The sequence below is a fragment of the Colius striatus genome, chromosome W (genome assembly GCF_028858725.1).
Source record: "Colius striatus isolate bColStr4 chromosome W, bColStr4.1.hap1, whole genome shotgun sequence".
In the NCBI taxonomy this organism is placed as follows: Eukaryota; Metazoa; Chordata; class Aves; order Coliiformes; family Coliidae; genus Colius; species Colius striatus.
In genome coordinates this window covers 6,470,124-6,493,161 of record NC_084789.1, presented here as the reverse complement: position 1 = coordinate 6,493,161, position 23,038 = coordinate 6,470,124, and the positions used below count along the sequence as shown (strand labels likewise).

Sequence of the window (23,038 nt, the reverse complement as noted above, 5' to 3'; positions counted from 1 at the left end):
AGGGACTCTCCCGTGGGAGGGACCCCACACTGTAGCAGTGGGAAGTGTGAGGAGGCCTCCCCCTGAGAAGAAGCAGCAGCAAAGTTAATCAGCAATGAACTGACTGTAACCCCCATACCCCATCCCCTGCACCACTGGTGGGGGAAGGAAGGAAGGAGAGTCCTGGGAAGAGGGATGGGTGGGGGGAGGTGTTTTAAGATTCAGTTTTATTTCTCATTTCCTTGCTCTGTTCTGATTATTCATTAATAAATCAAACCATTTCTTCCCAAGTTGAGTCTGTTTTGCCCGTGAAAATAATTGCTGAGTGATTTCCCTGTCCTTATCTCAACTCACAAGCCTCTCGTTATATTTCTCTCTCCCCTGTCCAATTTAGGAGGGATAGTGATATTATGACTTGGTGGGCATCTGGCACCCAGTCAGGGCTAAACCACCACAATGGTCCTGAGCACTGATGGGAGTTTGCCCAGCACTTTCTCAGCAAAACTACAGAGAACAGGGCTGTTGGGGAGCTGCTGAGGAGCTTTGCAACTTCATTTAGAGCAGAGGAAAAGGTCACAGAAAAACGAGATGCCCAGCCCCTAACATAGTCCTAGTAAGGAAAACTTTCCTCCACCTCCTCTGACATTTGAGAGATGAGTATTGGTTGACTGAACATTCGGGTTTTTTAGAGCAGCTGAGCATTCTCAGGCATTTTCAGTCTCTTACCCAAGCTGGCCATTTCTAAAGCAACACATAAGGAGGAACAGTCACACAACAGTCAGCACCAACCTTGGTATGTTCAGGGGAAATTGTAACAAGAGTGACCAAAAATTTCCATGGGCAAAGGAGATGGGAGTCAAGTCAGCTACCAAATCTGAGCTAACCATGAATCCTGGCTAGGCTCCTGTGGAAAAGATGAGTCTGTCTGCCAGCTCAGAGACCCAGTGCAGATTCCCAGAGCAGGAACTATTCACTCCCTGGAAGAATGGACAGGAACACTGAGAAACCACAAATCACCAAAACAACAAAGCAGTTTTCCGAGGTCTGATCATCTTTAAAAAAAACCACAAACAACAAACTGGTGCCAGCCAGCCAATCCACAAGACTGTGCATTGTTAAATGTAAGATTTTATTATCAGTCTGTTCTCAGAATTTTCTCTACTGAATGTGAAATGACTAAAATAAAAAAGAATAAAGCAGCCCTGGCTGTGAAAATCCACCCATCCTTAACAATAACAGGGCTATGACCATGCTTGAAGAGCTGAACACCCAGGAGGTACCAAAACCAGGCTCCTAGAATGCCATGGAAACTACCAAAGCTGTTGTCAAAAACTGTAATGTTTTTCTCTCCACTTTGATTACCCAGATACTGTTTTAATACTTGTATGAAAATGTGCTAAATGAGCATTTTAACAAGTGTCCTGCACTGACACCTGATACGAATGGGTTTTGTTTCAACTTGAGGAACATATGTGAAAGTGTTTGTTACAGCAGTCAGAGAGCCTGGCCATGAACAATCAAATGAATGCAGAACTAAAGTGGCTTCACTTGTGTATCCAGGTACAATAAAGACTATTAATGCTCACAGTAGGTGCTTGATAGTTTATTTGAATAATTGACATTATTGAAAAAGTTAAATTTACTATGGAACTCTAGTAAAATGTTTTAAATGTGATCAAAATACCCATTTGTTTGACTGCAAAAGATGAACAGGGACTAGGAATCAGTATGAGATCCCTTCTCATCTGGCCTGCTGATGCAGCTGGTGTTTCAGAAGCCATGAGGCTGGCCTTACAGCATGGGGGCAGCTGCAGCCCCTGCTGCTGACAGACTGTAAGATCCCAGAAAGAAGTCACTCTCCAAACAAGGCAGCAACTACTGCGGCACTTCTTATCCCACCAGGTCTCTGGCCAGTGCAGGTTGAGCGGGAGCCCTCAGCTGCCAGGTGGGTGACTGACTGCTCAGGAGAATCATTACCAGGCTGCTGCTGTCAGGAACCATCAGGAGGCAGCTCAGGGGGACTCTGGCTCAAAGCACAACCACCAATTTTCATAGAACCACAGAATCGTTTAGGTTGGAAAAGACCTTTAAGATCATCGAGTCTATCCATTAACCCAGCACTGCCACAGCAATCACTAAACCATGTCCCTCAGTGCCACATCCACACAACTCCTAAATCCCTCCAGGGATGGTGACTCCACCACTTCCCTGGGCAGCCTGTTCCAAGGCTTGATGGCCCTTTTGGGGAAGAAATTTTGGCTCTGCCTCTATACTTCTCTTCACGAGCCCTTCCACCAAGACACCCAGACCTGGCAGCAGCTTGCCCAAGAAGGCAAAATAACCTGACAAATCTAAAACAGTGCCAGGTACCTAAATCAATCTGACCTGAGAAACTAAGGAAAAGCCCAAAGTGTGACAGGGAATGCAGTCATCTTCTCTTCATCTGGCAGCAGAGCAGAGCCCAGCCTCATAGCAGCCATCAGCAGGACCTCCCCACTTCCAGGCTAAGCTTTGCTCATCACTTGGCAGGAGAGAAGGACAGTATGATAGTAGCTAGCTATGCACAGGGCTCAGACCAGCATTCAAGTCTCATCACATTGTGGCACCTGCTACACATTTCTCCAGAAGTGTGTCTCTCCTAAGCCACCAGGTTAATCTCCTCAACTCCATGGTCTTTCCTCCTGTGAGAAGCCACCCCAGAAAGATACTTCCAGCCTTCAGCCACTCAGCGATGCAAATCCAGAAACTTCACTGTCAAAGCAAGAGTGACATCACTAGGGAACAGACAGGTATGTCACTTTGGAATGAGGAGACCAGCTTCACAGGTTATCACTTACCATCTCACCTCTACAACAGTCTCCAGAAGCAGAGTGGTTACTGTAGTGGCCTTAAGAGCCAGCCCCTTCAGGGGAAACTGTGAAAAAACTTTAACACATGAATACAAACAAATTGACTATTTTATTCAGAGGTTTGGTTTAAATTGTTGTTTCTTCAGTGACAAGACTCCTTGTTCCTTCAGAACTGGCTAATACCAGACAGGGACTTGTGTGGATGTACATTCTGAGAAAACCAAATGAGCACCAGAACCAAATGCTCTCTGCTACGACAGTAAAGCAGTTTCGAGTTTTGTTTGCCAGCTTTTTTGTTTCATCAAGAACCCCATTTCATTGTTTTGAACTGGGAAGGTAGGCAACTGCTTTAACCACACCCAGAGGCGGCAGCAGCTGAATGTCTCCCTTAGCCAAGTTTTGATATCAGCCCAAACACTAGAAGCTGGTGAAGGTCAATGCTACAGGATGTGATGGAAAGCAATCTGCCCTGGTCCTACTCACCATCCATCTCCACATCTCCTAGATATGTTCCAGCTACATCTCTCCTCAGCATCATTTTAAGTAAAGGTATGTCATTAATATATAATTAAGCATCTCACCGAATTCCAGGTCCCAAATAAGATGTTTTGGTCATGTAAAGTTAACATAATGGAGACAATTGCCACCTCCTTTGGGGTCCTCTTGAGCTAAAACCTCCTACAGAAAAACCTACACCGAGGCAACAAGCTGAGCTGTGTTCTCCCTCCAATGCTCCCAGCTCCATACTCTCATGTGAGTTTGTGTAACAATGTACCTGAAGGAAAATGGACATGTGGCCCACTCAGACTTTGGTTATATGAAACCGTAAGCTGCATGAGGCTCAGACACAGGCCTCAGATGCAGGCCTCAGACTTTAGCTATATCAGACAGTGAACAGTGGGCCTGAAGAATAGTCAAGGACGAGTTGTTAATTAGAATGTAGATATGAAGGTAGCTGTGTGTGGGAAAGAAACTGTGTAAGCTTAGAATAGAAATTAGATAGAGAAGGAATTAGGTAAAAGAATGTAGAAACTGCTACTATCAAGATACTAACATAGTTAAGCTTAACAAATCATATTCTGCTATTAGGCGCGTGAACAGAGCATAATAGACTGAGCTATCCAATCATAATAGTATAATATCCAATCATCATGTATTTAGAAAAGAATAACATATATATAATGTGATTGAATGCTAAAATAAACGGTTTCTGCATTAATCATATTGGTCTGATGCGTGGTCCGTGAATTCCATCCCGCGAGGTGGTCCCTGCAAGTTTGGAGCCCTAAGTTTGGTTTTTGCAACAAACAAAAAATGAACCACAGAAAGGAAAAAAAAAAAAAAAGCAGTATGTTTCACCACTGCAGCTGCCTTCTTGGAGACCTCTGGTTGTTCTGTCCAACACAGACAGCAGTCATGGGTGCCTATAGGAGCTGTCAGCACCTGGGTGGGCAGGATCCAGCAAGTTCATCTGTTGAGGCCAAAGAGCATGAAAGGTGGGAAGTGTGACACTGGGTATTTGAGGGTTTTATTAGTTGTTCTTCTGCAGAATCAAAATGTTTAGCAAATTAAAGATTCCTCAGGACTGCTGATATTTTATGTATTTACAACTTGAACAATGCACAACGTTATACTTTGAACTATCAAAACCAATCCAAAACCTGATTTCTAGTACTAGATGTTATATAATTCTATAGCAGTGTGAAAAAATGAAACTAATGCAGTGAGTATATTTGTTTTAAAGAAAGTGCTTGAAAAAGAAGCCTCCTGCATCATACTGAGTATTAATGAAAACAAAAAGATAACTGATTTCCCAGCAGGGTACTGTCTTAAATATCCTACAAGCCTGGGGGAATTAAGGATACCAAGCCCCTGCTCTCTGCTTTCAGGTTCAAGAACTACCACACATTGCAGGCCCAGGTAGAATTCACAGCTTAGCCATTTCAAGAGAACTTATGCACCACTCGGCAGTGGATACTCATGTCTGGCAGAAGTATTGGATGCGTGGGTGAAAAGAAAACAAAAACAAACTCACCTTACAAGAGGAACAGCTTCTCTCTTTATGCATAGCAACAGTTTCTGAACCAGTGTTTTACTAAGTTACAGACTAACTTTCAACCAAAAAACCCAATTCCATTGCACTAAAGGTCAAATTTAACCAGTTAATCTGGACTGAGACACAGTTAAGCAATTCAGTACAAGCAGACACTGTGAAAGCAGCTTCAAGGAACCAAAGCATCCTAGTTTCAGAACCAACTTAATATTCTGTTCAATTCTACAATTCCAGTAGAGGTTGGTCAGTCTAAACTCTCTGTGGTCAAGCTGGAAAAGGGAAACTTAGGAAAGGACACTTCATAGAATGGTAGGGGTTGGAAGGGACCTTTAGAGATCATTTAGTCCAACCCCACTTGCAAAATTTAATTTAAGAAAGGAAGTTGGTTCTCAGTGGAAAGAGAAATGCTGGAGCGATGGACACAGGGGGGCTCACTCATTTTCCCATGTATGCACAAAGCTGGACTCCTTCCTGCCGAGAGTGAGTCACACTGGATGTGAAGGTGGGGGAGCTGGTCCTGCTCCTTTTCATGACAAGAATCCAGGAATGTGTTTTCAGCTGGCTCCTGCACGGGCCATTAGATCTTCCAAAGCGTTGTGTTGGTCATTCTTATGTAATAATAAGACCTCCTTAATATCTTTTAGTTCAAAGCCCATTTCTTTAAATTGACTCATTAGTTGGAGAAGTTCTGTGATCTGAAAGACACAGACAGTTCATTATTTGGCAGAGGTTTAGCACAAAGTTAGCACAGAGCCCGTCTTCAGTGACTGGGTACCTGTTGAGGTGGATTCTTCCTCCCCACATACAGCCCATTCCAGTTGTTTGGAGAAAGTCCGCTCACCCTGGAGCTGGCATGGCTCCAGGTGGGCCTCACCCTTCAGCCCCCTGGGTCTGCAGTTCCAAAATCCTCTTTAGCCATGGCACCAAAGCTCAATCTGCAGGGCTGTGCCTCTCCCAGCAGGAAATTTATCAGCCTAGCCCAATTTATGCTTCTAAAAATGCTGATTAATGGCACCCTGCTCACCTATCCAGCAGCCCCTGCTGCATTTGAGCTTTTTAATGTTACTTTGGCTTTGAGAACAGCACAGTAACCCTTGCCATCAACTGGCTTCTCAGATCTAGGGCAAACTTGGGGGATCAGCACAAACCCTCCTGGCCACATTCTACATGATACTACCACCATCAACCACGAATCCTCCCTGTGCTTCGTAAAAACAAAGTGACAAGTAGTGAACCAGACTTATGAACCCTCTGACATTTTACAGAGCCTATGCTCTACTCCAGGGGAAAGAAAAGAAACCCAAATTAATCAAGCAGGTTGAAGTGGGCAATCAGGAGATGAGCCATTTCCAATTTTGCGATTAAGCCAGTAGTAAGCAAATGTGTTTCCTGAACTCAGCTCTTTCTCTTTTCTTCACACTTGTTTCTCTCTTTGCAAGCTCATAATCAAGTCCAAGAAATCCAAAGATTTCATGTAATAACTTGGAACACAACAGGCTGCCAGATTTTAAAGATCCTGCCCTGGCTACCCAGCTCCTGCCTCTGTACCTTTGGTAAAGGAGTTGGACAATGAACTAGACCCTCAAAAAAATGTTTCCAGCTACTTGCAGAGCAAGCCCTAACTCAATTTGCTGAGCAGCCAGGCAGATGTGTTTGTACAAGGGAAAAAATTCACAGCCAGGGCAAGCTGGGAGGGTTTGAAAGATAATTTGCTGCTTCTGAAGTTAACTGTCTCTTGTATCAAGCACCTTGCCCACAAGAGAACTCTGGGTTCAAAACCAGACTAAGTAGGGTCTTTAAGAAATCCTTCCCCCATAAAAATGCTTGCAAGTGAGAATAATAAAACAAGGCAGAAGAACTGTTATGCTTTAATAAATATTAATTTTATCTCCATGAGGATGTCCTTTGGCAGTCAGTTTTGGAAATGAGGTGGCATTACCATGAAAGCCAGAATTACATCAGCCAGAGGAATTGCTGCTGGAATTCTCCATCACGGCACATTCTCTCTATTGCTTAGAATGTTTTGCACCCTCACCTTCTCCTCTGAACACTGGTGCATTTCCAAAGCTGCTTCAACAAGAAGTGGATCAAAGCCCTTCTCACAAAGCTGTCCATGTGCAAACAGGTAATCCAAAACCTGCAGAGAACAGAGAAAAGAAATTAAATTTGTGGAGTAGCATTCACAGTGTGCAGTTGGATACCATCTCTAGACACATAGAGGGGTTGAGCATGTCCCTTCCCCAGGCTTCACCAAGGACTGAGATACAGTCCTTCCTAGAAGAGTTGAGCTGCCCTTTTTGCAAGAGCTTGTTCAGAGAAAACAGACAAGCCCTTCTATCCTCCTGTGCTCTCCGATCAGCTCTGAATGTTGGCTTTCATCCCAATCAAATCAGTCTCAGAAGTCTATCTTTAGCTTGCCATGCCTGATCACTGAGCAGAAGGCAGAAGTTTAACTCTGCTTTTTATACTACAAGCATAGAAAATGAAACTGGAGGTCCAGCAGTCAAGATGTGTCAGCTTTTAGCTTCCTCTCAGACAAATGCAAGAGGTGATGCAATCTGAAAGCAGTCAGTCTTCTAAGATCAACTCAGTGTACAGCTGAGGGAGCTGCAAATCCCAGATCACACACCCAGAAACCACTGCCCAATTTCTTATCTGACTTCAGTTCTGAGGTAGGGGGAAAGGTCAGGTAGGTAATGCTAGGTATGTGAAAGAACATGATCTGCAAATACAGCAGGATTCAAAATCCCTCCTAAGGGACACTTTTTCCATTTGATACTACAGTTCACTCTAGAGCACAGCTTAAACCACTCTTGATGCGTAGGTAGTGGGCAAGCGGATCATCTCCATGCGCAAAAGTCACAGAATCACAGAGTTGTTATGGTTGGAAAAGACCTTTCAGATCAAGTCCAACCACTAACCTCCCACTGCCAAGCCCATCACTAAACTAAACCATATCCCTCAGCACCTCATATATGTGTCTTTGAAATATCTCTAGGGATGGTGACTCCATCACCTCCCTGGGCAGCCCGTTCCAATGCTTAATAATCTTCTTGGTGAAAAAGTTCTCCCTAATGTCCAATCTAAACCTCCCTGGGCACAACTTGAACCCATTTCCTCATGTCCTACCATTCATTAAAGGAGAGAAGAGACCAACTCTCACCTCACTACAACTCCCCTTCAGGTAGTTATAGAGTGATCATGTCTCCTCTTAGTCTCCTCTTCTCTAGGCTAAACAACTCCAGCTCCCTCAGCTGCTCCTCATCAGACTTGTTCTCCAGACCCTTCACCAGCTTCGTTGCCTGTCTCTGGACACACTCTAGCATCTCAATGTCCTTGTAGTGAGGGGCCCAGAACTGGTCACAGAATTTGAGGTGCGGCCTCACCAGCACCAAGTACAGGGGGACAGTCACTTCCTTGGCCCTGCTGACAACATTATTCCAGATACAGGCCAGGATGCCATTGACCTTCTTGGCCACCTGGTCAAACTGCTGACTCATGTTCAGCTGACTGTCGACCAACACCTCCAGGTCTTTTTCTGCCAGACAGCTTTCCAGCTACTCTGCCCCAAGCCTGTAGCGTGGCATGGGCTTGTTGTGGCCCAAGTGCAGGACCTGGCACTTGGCCTTGTTGAACCTCATGCAATTGGCCTTGGCCCATTTATCCAGCCTGGCCAGGTGTGGAATGATTACTGGAAATAATTTAGAAGTTAAACTTATATCAAAGATAGAGCATTGTTCACACTCTAAGGAAAGGTATAACATTGCAAAAGGTCCCAGAGAAGAGTACATTTGGTATGCAAGGAATCCCCGATTCCCTAGGAAACCAGCATGGAGGCTGGGACAGAGTGGAGATTCTGTAGCCAGGTTCTGTGGGATATTGCAAGGAGAAGGGTACTGCATGGTACTATGGGACTGATAAAACACAGGCCTGATACTCTGGGTCAATCGCTTGTCATGTTTTGACAAAATGCCACTGTCTGAGTGAACTTTGCTCATTAGAATGTCATTATAATACCAAAACACTCCTCCATCCCAAAGGCTACCCACCTCCAAGGTGTGACCACCCCTCACTGAGCATGCTCTTTGAATTTTTCTTAGCCTATACCTTTAAAACAAGGCAAGAGAATTTTACACCAGACCTAATAAAGGTATTTAAGACTAGAGTCACTTAAGTCCCAACTTGAAGGTAAAAAGTATTATAAAAATGGCCTAAGAAAGGGGAACCATTAGGGAAGATCCCATTGTAAATAAGTCAGGGAAGAATCCATCACTGACTCTGATTTCTGGGATCAGCTGACGGGCTGAAACTCTCTTCCTCCCCATAGGGATGTCTTTGGGTGAGATCTGAACTTTAAACTTAGAAATCTCTCTATAGAGCCTCTTTCTTTCTCTTTTCAAACTTTGTGCGCTGTATCACTTACAGATATACATTCGCACATGCTTTTTTGCAGACAGTCAATATCACTGGCAATACATAAGATTCTGTGTAACCTGTTGCTTTAATAAACAGCACTATTCATACAGCTGGACATTGGAAGTTTCTCATTGGGCACCGTCATACTCTGAGTCTGGTCCTGTGAGTCCATGGAGTGCGAACAAGCTGTGAGCAGTGTGCTATTAGTGAATCCCTAATCATGATAGTTCACCGAGGGTGAACGCGACCGGACTGATAGTAATAAAGAGAACATCATTCAGAATTTAAACCTAGCTGCACCTAGCCTCCCATCTTGGTGAGGAGATTTAAAAAACAAGGGGGTTTATTTTCTGACAAACCACTTCTCCAAACTACTACTCAAAACTGGGGAGGAATCTCCTGCACCCGTCCAGGGAAACCTGTGTGTTTGAGTAAGCCCCTGCACTGCCTCTACACCAATGCACGCAGCCTGGGGAATAAGCAGGAGGAACTGGAGATGTGGGTGCAGATGCGGGGCTACGACCTCATTACGGTCACAGAGACGTGGTGGGACAGCTGCCATGACTGGAGCACAGCCATGGAGGGCTATGTATTGTTCAGGAAAGACAGACTAACAAGGTGTGGAGGTGGAGTTGCTCTCTATGTGAGGGAGCAATTAAGAGTGCACTGAGCTCTGCCTGGGTGGGGGAGAGGGGCGGATTGAATGTTTATGGGTAAAAATTAATGGGCAGGGTAATGTAGGTGATGCTGTTGTCGGAGTTTGTTACAAGCCACCTGACAGGAGGAGGATGTGGATGAGGCTTTCTACAAACAGCTGAGAGCTGCCTCACAGTCGCAATCCCTGGTCCTCATAGGGGACTTCAACCACCCTGATATTTGCTGGGATAGCCACACAGCCAAGCACACACAGTCCAGGAGGTTCCTACAGATTGTTGATGACAACTTCCTGTCACAGGTGATCGAGGAACCAATTAAGGAGGGGTGAGCTGCTGGACCTTGTACTGACAAATAAGGAGGAGCTGTTTGGGGATGTGAAGGTTGGAGGCAAACTTGTCTGCAGCGACCATGAGATGGTAGGGTTCAAGATCCTGTGTGGAAGAGGCAGGCCACAAAGCAGGACCGTGAGCCTGGATTTCGGGCAAGTCAACTTTGGCCTCTTCAAAGATCTATTTGAAAAGATCTCATGGGATATGATTCTAGAAGACAGAAGTGCCAATGAGAGCTGGTCAATCTTCAAACACCATTGGAGAAAGGCCAATGTCACTCCAGTCTTCAAAAAGGGCAGGAAGGATGACCCAGGAAACTACATGCTGGTCAGCCTCACCTCCATGCCTGGAAAGGTGATGGAACAACTCATCTTGAATGTTATCACTAAACATATGAAGGAAAAGATGGTTATCAGAGGAAGTCAACATGGATTCACCAAGGGGAAATCCTATTTGACCAACCTGATAGCCTTCTATGAGTGCATAACCGGCTGGCTAGATGAGGGGAGAGCAGCAGATGTCATCTCCCTTGACTTCAGCAAGGCTTTTGACACTGTCTCCTATAACACCCTCATCAGAAAGCTCAGGCAGTGTGGCTTGGATAAGTGTATAGTGAGGTGGATGAAGAGCTGGCTGAATGACAGAGCCTGGAGGGTGGTGATCAATGGCACAGAATCGGTTTGGAGGCCTGTGGGCAGTGGAGTTCCACAGGGATCGGTTCTGGAGCCAGTCTTATTCAACATCTTCATCAACAACCTGGATGTGAGGGGACAGAGTGTACCCTCAGCAAGTTCGCTGATGACACCAAACTGGGAGGACTGGCTGATTCCCCAGAAGGCTGTGCTGCCGTTCAGCAGGACCTTGACCGGCTTGAGAGTTGGGCAGAGAGGAACCTCATGAGGTTCAACAAGAACTGCAGAGTCCTGCATCTGGGAAGGAACAACCCCATGCACCAGTACAGGCTGGGGGTCGATCTGCTGGAGAGCAGCTCTGCAGAGAGAGACCTGGGAGTCCTGGTTGATAATAAACTGAACATGAGCCAGCAATGTGCCCTCGTGGCCAAGAAGGCCAGTGGCATCCTGGGATGCATCAAGAAGAGTGTGACCAGCAGGTCAAGGGAGGTGCTTCTCCCTCTCTACTCTGCCCTGGTGAGGCCTCATTTGGAGTACTGTGTCCAGTTCTGGGCTCTTCAGCTCAAGAGGGACAGGGAACTTCTGGAGAGAGTCCAGCGCAGGGCCACCAAGATGATCAGGGGAATGGAACATCTTTCATATGAGGAAAGGCTGCGGGAACTGGGGCTGTTTAGCCTGGAGAAAAGGAGACTGAGGGGAGATCTTATTAACATTTACAAATATCTACATGGTGGGTGTCAGGAGGTTGGGACATCCCTTTTTTCTCTAGTAGCTAGCAACAGGACAAGGGGTAATGGGATGAAGCTGGAATACAAAAAGTTCCACTTAAACATAAGAAAAAGCTACTTCATTGTGAGGGTGACAGAGCAGTGGAACAGGCTGCCCAGAGGGGTTGTGGAGTCTCCTTCCTTGGAGGTCTTCAAGACCTGTCTGGACATGTTCCTATGTGACCTGATCTAGGTGGACCTGCTTTTGCAGGGGGGGGTGGACTAGATGATATCTAAAGGTCCCTTCCAACCCCTACCATTCTATGATTCTATGATTCTAATGTAACACCAGGTTCCTTTGAAGAGCCTTCCTTCCCTCAAGCAGGTTTATGCTCCCAGCCAGCTTGGTGTCATCAGCAAATTTGCTGAGGGTGCACTCAATTACCTCATCCAGATCATTGATAAAGATGTTAAATAAAACAGGCCACAACACTGAGTCCTGAGGAACACCACTGGTAACTGGCTTCCAACTGGTTTTAACTCAATTTGCTATGATTCTCTGGGTCTGGCCATCCAGCCAGTTTTCCACCCATCTCAGAGTAGGTCCATCCAAGCCATGGGCAGCCAGTTTTTCTGGGAGGATGCTGTTGGAGACTGTGTCAAAGGCCTTACTAAAGTCCAGGAAGAACACATCCTCACAGTGGCACTCAGTATAATCTGGTCCATAACTTTTCCCAGCACTGAGGCCAGGCTGACAGGCCTATAGTTCCCACGATCCTCCTTCAAGCCCTTCTTGTAGATGGGTGTTACATTTGCCATTCTCCAGTCCAGTGGGACCTCCCCAGTGAGCCAGAACTGCTAGTAGATGATGGAGAGTGGCTCAGCAAGCACTTCCACCAGCTCCCTCAGGTGGATCCCATCTGGCTCCATGGACTTGGGTGAGTCCAGGTAGAGCAGCAGATCACACACCATTTCCCCTTGCACTAAAGCAGCTTCAGTCTGTTCCCTGTCCCTGTCTTTTGGCTCAGGGGGCTGGGTACTTGGAGGACAGGTGGTTTTACTATTGAAGACTGAGGCAAAGAAGGCATTAAATACCTCAGCCTTTGTCTCATCCTTGGTCACTCTTACCATGACAGTCACTAAGCTTCCGCCTGCATCCAGTAAAGGATGAAGATTCCCTTTAGCCCTCCTTTTGTTGCTGATATATTTATAGAAGCTTTTCTTATTGTCTTTTACAGCAGTGGCCAGCTTAAGTTCTAGTTGAGCCGTGGCCCTTCTAATTTTCTCTCTACATGACCTCACAACATCCTTGTAGCCCTCTCAGGCTGCCTGACCATTCTTTCAAAGATCTTAAATTCTCTTTTTCCTCCTGAACTCCAGCAGAAGCTCCCTGTTCAGCTAGGGTGGTCTTCTGCCCCACCAGCTCATCTTCTTGCACATGGGGACAGCTTGATCCTGCACTTTTAAGATTTCCTTCTTGAAGAACGTGTAGCCTTCCTGGACTCCTTTGCCCTTCAGGACTGCCTCCCAAGGGACACTGGCTACACCAACCTCCTAAGCATGTCAAAGTCTGCCTTCCAGAAATCTAAGGTAGCAGTTCTGCTGATCCCCCTCCTTGCTTCTCTGAGGATTGAGAACTTGATCATTTCATGATCACTGTGCCCTAGGCAGCCTCCAACCATCCCCACCAGACCTTCTTTGTTCGCAAACACCAGGTCAAACAAGGCACCTTCCCTCATTGGCTCTCTCATGCAGCTGGTGAGGAAGTTATCTTCCATACACTCCAGGAACCTCCTGGACTGTCTCCTCTCTGCTGTGTTGTATTCCCAGCAGACATCTGGTAAGTTGAAGTCCCCCATGAAAACGAGGGCCAGCAATCCTGAGAGTTTTCCCATCTGCCTAAAGAACATCTCATCTACGTCCTCATCCTGGCTCGGCGGTCTATAGCAGACTCTCACCATGATACTCCTCTTGTTGTCCTTCCCCCTGATTCTTACCCATAAACACTCAACCCTATCCTCACCATCAGTGACCTCTAAACTTTTGTCATAGTTTTGCCCAGCCAGCAATGAAGCACCACAACAGTCTCTTGCTTGGTGCCCTGTGGGTGTGTGTTTAATTGAAAAAGGATATGATTTGGACCAGCCAGATACTTCTTCAGTTTGAAGAAAGGTGGTGGTTGAATAAACAAGGTATTGTATAACAAGGGAGTTGATGCAGGGGCTGAAGTTGGCAAGCTGCTTCCAATCATTAAGAACAGGTGCTGTGTGCTCAGCACATGAAGAAGATAGAATAATCAATTGAGCCTGGTGCGATCACATGGGCAGACATAGGATATATAAGGAAGTGCAAACAAAAGGTTGTTGGTTGTGATGTTGCCTGTTTGCATTCCAGCATGAACATCACTTGCCTCACTACAGTGCCCTCCATCCACTCCCGCCCTCCTTAGAACAGCAGAGGCCCCAGCGAGATGGGAGGAAAAAAAAGATACCAAAGGATGTTGTGGATTGAAACAAGGGCAATTATGGTTCCAGGCAAAACAGACTCCACTACTCAAGTGAGAGAGGAAAGTTTATACTACTGTCTACAAGAAACAGAACAGAACAAAAAGCAAAAAGAGAGGAAGATGATGAGAAAATTACAACCAGCACTTTAAGATCTTCCCTCCCCCATCCCTCCTTCCTTCCTGGGCTCAGCACACTGCTCCCGATATCTCTACTTCCTCCCCCCTCAACGGCTTGGGGGGGTAGGGAATGGGGGCTGTGGTCAGTCTCTCACAGATGGTCTCTGCTGCTTCTCTCTCCTCAGAGGACGACTCCTTGCATTCTTCCCCTGCTCCCATACGGGGTCCCTCCCACAGGACACAGTCCTTAAGAACTTATCTGGTGTGGGTTCTTCCCAGCAGCTGAGGCTTCTGCCAATACAGGGTCCCTCACACGGGACGCAGACCTTAATGAACATCTCTGGGGTGGGTTCTTCCCCACAGTTGCAGCTTCTGCAGATACAGGGTCACTCCCACGGGACACAGCCTCTTCTGGGCATAATTTAAATTAACTTCTTTGGTGTGGGTTCTTCCCCACAACTACAGCTTCTGGGGATATTGGGTCCCCCCCATGGGACACACCCTCCTCTGGCCATAGTCACTGCCTCTGGCACGGGGTCTTTAACAGAGTGAGTCACTGCCCCTGATGCAGGGTCTTTAACAAAATGCAAACAAATCACTGCTTCACCAGTCCTCTCTGCAGGATGCAGAGGAGTCTCTGCTCTAGCACATCTACTCCTCTCTTCCCTCACTGACTTTGGGGTCCGCAAGGTTGTTTCTCTTCCAACTCCTTGCACAACCACTGTCCAGAAAAGAAGGAAGGGATAGAAGAAGAAAGAAACGGGAAGCACTCTCCTCTTCCGGCTTCTTGTTCTTAAAAAGTAATCATGGAGGTGTCTAATTGGCTCAGCCCCAGAAGTGGGTCTGGCTCAGAGCTGGGGAGACTTTCACAGAATCTCAGAATCTTAAAGGTTGGAAGGGACCTTGAAAGATCATCTAGTCCAACCCCCTTGCCAGAGCAGGACCACCTGGAGTAGGTCACACAAGAACTCGTCCAGGTGGATTTTGAATGTCTCCAAAGAAGGAGATTCAACAACTCATCTGGGCAGCCTGTTTCGAGCAACTTTTTATAGGAGCCATCTTTACAGCTCCTTCCCCATTACCAGAAATGGCTTCATGTCAAACCATGACAAATGTCAAGATACTCTATGTCAAGATAGAGGTGTGACAGAGGATACAGAGAAGGCAGAGTTACTGAATGCCTTCTTTGCCTCTGTCTGTACTGCTGGACACTGTCCTCAGGAGCCCCAGACTCCAGAGGAAGTCAAGTTAAAGGAGGAGTTTTGTTTGGTTGATGAGGACTAGGTTAAGGATCAGTTGAGCAATCTGGATGTACATAAATCCATGGGCCCTGATGGGATGCACCTGCAGGTGCTGAGGGAGCTGGCGGAAGTCATTGCTAGACCACTCTCCATCATTGTAGCAAGTCATGGAAACCAGGAGAGGTGTTGGAGGACTGGAGGAAAGTAAATGTCACTCCAGTTTTCAAAAAGGGTAAGAAGGAGGAACCAGGTAACTACAGACCAGTCAGCCTCACCTCCAACCCTGGAAAGGTGATGGAACAACTTATCCTGGGTGCTGTCTCCAGGCCAAGAGGGTCATTAGAAGCAGTCAACATGGCTTTACCAAAGGGAAGTCGTGTTTGACCAACTTGATAGCCTTTTATGAAGATGTAACCAGGTGGATAGGTGGTGGTAGTGCAGTGGATGTGGTTTATCTCAATTTCAGTAAAGCATTTGACACCATCTCCCACAGAATCCTTGCAGCAAAACTGAGAAAGTGTGGGCTGGATGATCAGGTAGTGAGGTGGATTGTTAACTGGTTGAAGGGAAGAACGCAGAGAGTTGTGATCAATGGGGCAGGGACTAGTTGGAGGCCTGTATCTAGTGGAGTCCCTCAGGGGTCAGTGCTGGACCGGTACTGTTCAATATATTCATTAATTACCTTTCTGAGGGAACAGAGGGCACTGTCAGCAAGTTTACTGTCGATACTAAACTGGGGGGAGTGGCTGACACACCAGGAGGCTGTGCTGCCATTTAATGAGACCTGGACAGGCTGGAGAGTTGAGCGGGGAGAAATCTAATGAAATTCAACAAGGGCAAGTGTAGAGTCTTGCATCTGGGAAAGAATCACCCCATGTACCAGTACAGGTTGGGGAATAGAGAGTAGTGTAGGGGAAAGGGTGGTCCTGGTGGACAGCAGGATGACCAGGAGCCAGCGATGTGCCCTCATGGCTAAGAATGCCAATGGCATCCTGGGATGTATTAGAAAGGCTGTGGTTAGTAGGTTGAGAGAGGTTCTCCTGCCCCTCTACTCTGCCCTTGTGAGACCACATCTAGAATATTGTGTCCAGTTCTGGGCCCCTCAGTTCAAGAAGGACGGGGAGCTGCTGGAGAGAGTTCAGCGCAGGGCCACCATGATTAAGGGAGTGGAGCATGTCCCTTATGATGAAAGGCTGAGGCAGCTGGGGCTCTTTAGCTTGGAGAAGAGGAGACTGAGGGGTGATCTCAGTAATGTTTACAAACACATAAAGGGTGGTTGTCAGGAGGATGGAGCCGGGCTCTTCTCAATGATGTCCAATGATAGGACAAGGGGCAACGGGTACAAGCTGGAACATAATAGGTTCCAAAGAAACACAAGGAAAACTTCAGTGTGAGGGTGAGGGAGCACTGGAACAGGCTGCCCAGATGGGTTGTTGAGTCTCCTTCTTTGGAGACATTCCAAACCCACCTGGACAAGTTCCTGTGTGACCTACTCTAGGAGGTCCTGCTCTGTCAGGGCAGTTGGACTAGATGATCTTTCAAGATCCCTTCCAACCCTTAAGATTCTGTGGCCTCGTTTCCCTGCTGCACAATGATCTCCATCTCCAGCTTCCACCGAGTCAGCAGACTCAAGGATGTTGGCAGCAGACCATTCCTCAGACATAGGTACACTGTCTCGAGGCTTATTTCTGTCAAGCCTGGTTTTACCTCTTTCGCCCTTCAAATCTAGTTTAAAGCCTTCACTGTGACACTCCTCCTCCTCCCCAGATACAGTTCTGCCATGCAATGCATTGCACAGTAAGCTTGGCCACACTCTCCCTGCTTTAAAATGTTTGTTTGAAGCATATCAAAGAGCCACATTTCACCCTGCAGTGTTTTTATGGTCTGTGACCTGGTTTTCTCAAATGGTTTGAGGCAACACGTTGAGGCAGGAAGGACCACAGCCAGGGCACATAAAAGAAAGAAAGTTGGTCAGTGGTGCCTTGTGAGAGCCTTTCAGAGAAGGGCTGTCATAAGCCCACAACGACCAACCTCTACAAGATTAGTACGGTAACCCCTTGTGCTCAGAATGAGAGAAGTTGGCTGTTTTTTTGTCACATGGCACTAAGCAGGGTGTAGTGCCATGCTGAGCTTCCTTTGGATGGCTGTGGGGCTCCAGGGAAAGGCCCAGTATCTCTCCCAGCTTCATGTGGAGCTAAGGGCCCATCCCAAGCTCAGCACAGCTCCAACCCAGCACCCACAGGCATGACTGATTCAAGCAGTCTCTCGGAAACACATGCAGACTCTTTTTCTTTGGTTTTGGGAGCCTTTACTGCCAGGTGACAACTTCCCTAGCAGTTAACACTGCAGCAGCTACAGTCTGCAACCTCCTGTTAGAATAAAAGTATTTCCCCCATCCCATTTGCAAATCCGAGGTTGTTTCTCAGCAGAAACAGCATCCAAACAAGGATTCTTCTCCTGTTGCCCAAGCTCTTACCTGGTCTATGTTCTGTCCTTTCTTCTTCATGGCTTTCAGGACGTTCTCAGGCGAGTACCCCATGTTGACAACCGTCTCTACACACTGCCTCTCACTAGAGGAGAGGGACTGCTGCTCAGGAGTGGGGCCACCTGACTGCCTCGTGCAGCTGGTGTTATTTGGCACTTTAGACACTGGGAAATTTTGGTGCATTACCTAAAGGGGAAAATCCAGAGGTTGAGGTAATGGTCATTTGCATCCCTACATCCCATTTCTGACTAGTGCAGAACCAGGATACCCCACATAATTGAGTGGCTTTATAGACTGCTTTCATGAAGTTACTCACTATTAGGATGAAACCAAGCAGTGTACAGAATCTGACTCCCAACCCAGATTCTTCACAACATACCCACTCCTACCAGTGGGACCAAAACCTTTTCATACCCAGTCTTTGCAACAATGAAGGTCCTTGCAATACAACCAAACCCTGTACCTTAGGGGAAGCATAGAGATTGCTTCCTTTACCCTAAGCTTACTCATCACCTCAAAGGAATCAGAAACACAATCCAGTGCAGGCACACATGTATTTGGGAACTTACCATGGGGATTTCTGTTTCCTTGCAGTCTGTGTATACCTGTTGGACAACACACAAATAAGATGACAATAAACATTATGTACCAGTCAGCAGAATTTGCTACAGCTAGATATTCCAAGAAGGATATGTCCCCTCTCATAATAGATGTAAACTTGTTTATTCTGTCAGTTACACGTTCATACAGGTCAGCATAATATACTGGCTCTCTTGACTCAGTGCTATGCTGCCTGAATGACAGTGATAATTTTGAAGTCATTGCCTAGAGACTTATCTACCCTGCCCAAGATAACAACAGCACAGTCGAAACTTTACCAGACTGCATCTGCATGCTTCAGTTCATCCATTTTTAAGTCTTCCTACATTTTAAACAGAATTAGAAAACACTGCAAGAAATCACTGTGGAGCAAGAGACTCAGTTTTGCTCGCATTTTTAAATATTTATTATGCCAACATGGATTGCTTGAAAGCTTGTCCACTTCTTTCAGAACAGCCTTATTTAGGCACAAACTAAACAAAAAAACTTGTTTATAGAAAACCAATTCTGAGAAAATTTATTAGGACTTTGAAAAATTCCACTTTTTTGCAAAAAAACACAAAACATCATGTAGTGCTGAGCTGCTAGAAGCTTCCCCTGTAGCTGATAGGGCCAGTACCAGTTGACTCTAAGATGGACTCACTGCTGACCAAGGCCTGGCCAATTAGTGACTGAGGTAATGCTTCTGTGATTCACCTATTTGAGAAGGGGAAGAAGTTGCTGTGAAGTTGATAAACTTCAGCAACAACAGGGAGTATGTGAAAACATCTCTGAAGACACCAAGATCATTGGAGAAGGAGGGGGAGGAGGTGCCCAGGCACTGGAAGAGAAATTCCCCTGCGACCTGTGAAGACCATGGTGAAGCAGCTGTGCCCCTGCAGTCCAAGAAGCACAGGGGAGCAGAGATCCACTCGTAGCCCGTGGAGGACCCCATGCCGGAGCGGGCGGATGCACAAAGGAGACTGTGACCACTTGGGGGGACCCATGCATTATAAAGGAGGAGTTTGCAATGGAAAAATCAGCCAAGTGAACTCCTGGCTGAGAGGCTGGTGCAAGAAGGCTTTGGGTACTTTGACAATGGATCCTTCCTTGGGGACTACAGCTTGATAGGATGGGATTAAACTCTCCCGTAAAGGCACTGGATTGTTTGGGAGTAGACTAGCAAATTTTAAAAAGATGTCTTTAAACTAAGGGACTTGGGGGGTGGGGGGAGAAGTAAAACAGAACAAGCTGTCCCCTCTAGCTGTGAAACAGGGCAGGACAGGGAATGCAAGGATAAGTGCCCTTAATCTGCACACTGGGCTGAGATACGGAAGGCTGACCATCCTGAGAAAGAGTCGAACCGGGGAGGAGCCTCCTGCACCCATCCAGGGAAACCTGTGTGTTTGAGTAAGCCCCTGTGCTGCCTCTACACCAATGCACGCAGCCTGGGGAATAAGCAGGAGGAACTGGAGATGTGGGTGCGGATGCGGGGCTACGACCTCATTACGGTCACAGAGACGTGGTGGGACAGCTGCCATGACTGGAGCACAGCCATGGAGGGCTATGTATTGTTCAGGAAAGACAGACTAACAAGGCATGGAGGTGGAGTTGCTCTCTATGTGAGGGAGCAATTAATGTGTACTGAACTCTGCCTGGGTGGGGATGAGGAGCGGGTAGAGTGCTTATGGGTAAAAGTTAATGGGCAGGGCAAGGCAGGTGTTATTGTTGTAGGAGTTTGCTACAGGCCACCTGATCAGGAGGAGGATGTGGATGAGGCCTTCTACAAACAGCTGAGAGCTGCCTCACAGTCACAATCCCTGGTCTTCATAGGGGACTTCAACCACCCTGATATTTGCTGGGATAGCCACACAGCCAAGCACACACAGTCTAGGAGGTTCCTACAGATTGTTGACGACAGCTTCCTGTCACAGGAGGGGTGTGCTGCTGGACCTGGTACTGACAAATAAGGAGGGCCTGGTTGGGGATGTGAAGGTTGGAGGCAACCTCGGCTGCAGTGACCATGAGATGGTAGAGTTCAAGATCCTGTGTGGAAGAGGCAGGCCACAAAGCAGGACCGTGACCAAGGATTTCAGGCGAGCTGATTTTGGCTTCTTCAAAGATCTACTTGGATGGATCTCATGGGATATGATTCTAGAAGACAGAAGTGCCAATGAGAGATGGTCAATCTTCAAGGACCACTTCCTCCAAGCCCAGGATCAGTGTGTCCCAGTGTGCAAGAAAGGAGGAAAAGGAGGTAGGAGGCCTCCATGCATGAGCAAGGATCTGCTGGGACAACTCAGGCAGAAAGCAGACATCTGTGAGAGCTGGAAACAGGGGCTGGCTTCTTGGGAAGAGTCTAGGAACATTGTCAGGGCATGCAGGGGTGCAACTAGGAAGGCTAGAGCCCTTCTAGAATTAAATTTAGCCAGGGATGTTAAGGACAGCAATAAGACATTTTTCAAGTACATCAGCAGGAGAAGGATGGCAAGGGGGAATGTGGGCCCGCTGCTAAATGCTGAGGGTGCCCTGGTGTCTGAGGACGCAGAGAAGGCCGAAGTACTGAATGCCTTCTTTGCTTCAGTCTTTACGGCCAAGACTGACCCTCGGGAATCCCAGTCTGGCAAAGATAACAGGATGGCCAGGACAACAGAGGACTTGCCCTGGGTGGAAGAGGAAAATGTTAAAGACTTGTTGGGCAAGCTTAAGGCTCATAAGTCAATGGGTCCTGATGGGATGCATCCTAGAGTGCTGAGAGAGCTGGCTGATGTGATTGCTAAGCCTCTCTCCATCATTTTTGAACAATCATGGAGGACAGGTGAGGTGTCTGAGGACTGGAGAAAGGCCAATGTCACTCCAGTCTTCAAAAAGGGCAAGAAGGATGACCCAGGAAACTACAGGCTGGTCAGCCTCACCTCCATGCCTGGAAAGGTGATGGAACAACTCATCCTGAATGACGTCACTAAACACATGAAGGAAAAGATGGTTATCAGAGGAAGTCAACATGGACTCACCAAATGGAAATCCTGTTTGACCAACCTGATAGCCTCCATATGAGTGCATAACCAGCTGGCTAGATAAGGGGAGAGCAGCGGATGTCACCTACCTTGACTTCAGCAAGGCTTTTGACACTGTCTCCCATAACACCCTCATCAGAAAGCTCAGGCAGTGTGGCTTGGATGAGTGGACAGTGAGATGGATCAAGAGCTGGCTGAATGACAGAGCCCAGAGGTTGGTGATCAATGGCACAGAATCGATTTGGAGGCCTGTGGCGATCCACGGGGATCGGTTCTGGGGCCAGTCTTGTTCAACATCTTCATCAACGACCTGGATGAGGGGACAGAGTGTACCATCAGCAAGTTCGTTGATGACACCAAACTGGGAGGCCTGGCTGATTCACCAGAAGGCCGTGCTGCCATTCAGCAGGATCTCAAATGGCTTGAGAGTTGGGCAGAGAGGAACCTCATGAGGTTCAACAAGGACAAGTGCAGAGTCCTGCATCTGGGAAGGAACAACCCCATGCACCAGTACAGGCTGGCGGTCAAACTGCTGCAGAGTAGCTCTGCAGAGAGAGACCTGGGAGTCCTGGTTGATAATAAGCTAAATATGAGCCAGCAATGTGCCCTCATGGCCAAGAAGGCCAATGGCATCAAGAAGAGTGTGGCCAGCAGGCCAAGGGAGGTTCTTCTCCGTCTCGACTGTGCCCTGGTGAGGCCTCATCTGGAGTACTGTGTCCAGTTCTGGGCTCTTCAGCTCAAGAGGGACAGGGAAGTGCTGGAGAGAGTCCAGTGCAGGGCCACCAAGATGATCAGGGGAATGGAACATCTTTCATATGAGGAAAGGCTGAGGGAACTGGGGCTGTTTAGTCTGGAGAAGAGGAGATTGAGGGGAGATCTTATTAACATTTACAAATATCTAAATGGTGGATGTCAGGAGGTTGGGACATCCCTTTTTTCTCTAGTAGCTAGCAACAGGACAAGGGGTAATGGGATGAAGCTGGAACACAAAAAGTTCCATTTAAACATAAGAAAAAACTATTTCACTGTGAGAGTGACGGAGCAGTGGAACAGGCTGCCCAGAGGGGTTGTGGAGTCTCCTTCTTTGGAGGTCTTCAAGACCCGCCTGGACATATTCCTTTGTGACCTGATCTAGGTGGACCTGCTTCTGCAGGGGGGGGTGGACTAGATGATCTTTAGAGGTCCCTTCCAACCCCTACCATTCTATGATTCTATGACTTGGTAGGCATCTGACATAGAGCCGGAGTTAAACCACCATACACCACCAAGGAGGTTTTGTTTATCTGCAGGGTAAGAATTTCTCTTCTAGGAGACGAAGCCTGAGAAATCATGTTCAATGTGATCTGGTTTACCCAAGAACTCATAGTGGTAGAGAGGTACAAAGCTCTTCACACACACCCTCTCCAGGCATTTCTGATACAGCAAAAAGCACTGGAATACACTGAAATTGGGGACTGGAGTAGCCCTTAAA

At 47.0% G+C, this 23,038-nt stretch overlaps 1 protein-coding gene across 6 annotated transcripts in view; it reads right to left on the bottom strand.

The window, feature by feature from the left end:
• Positions 1-1,566: 1,566 nt before the first annotated feature.
• The window catches only part of LOC133628391 (ubiquitin-associated protein 1-like), a 78,190-nt gene continuing 56,718 nt past the window's right edge, over positions 1,567-23,038 (bottom strand). For all 6 annotated transcript variants that reach the window (XM_062016515.1, XM_062016512.1, XM_062016518.1 and 3 more), the window contains 4 exons: positions 18,541-18,576; positions 17,963-18,157; positions 6,917-7,018; positions 1,567-5,576 (listed from right to left, as the gene is read on the bottom strand). In XM_062016515.1, coding sequence (XP_061872499.1) covers positions 5,436-5,576; positions 6,917-7,018; positions 17,963-18,157; positions 18,541-18,576 — 474 coding nt within the window. In that variant the 3' untranslated portion in view covers positions 1,567-5,435. The remainder of the gene's footprint in view (positions 5,577-6,916; positions 7,019-17,962; positions 18,158-18,540; positions 18,577-23,038) is intronic.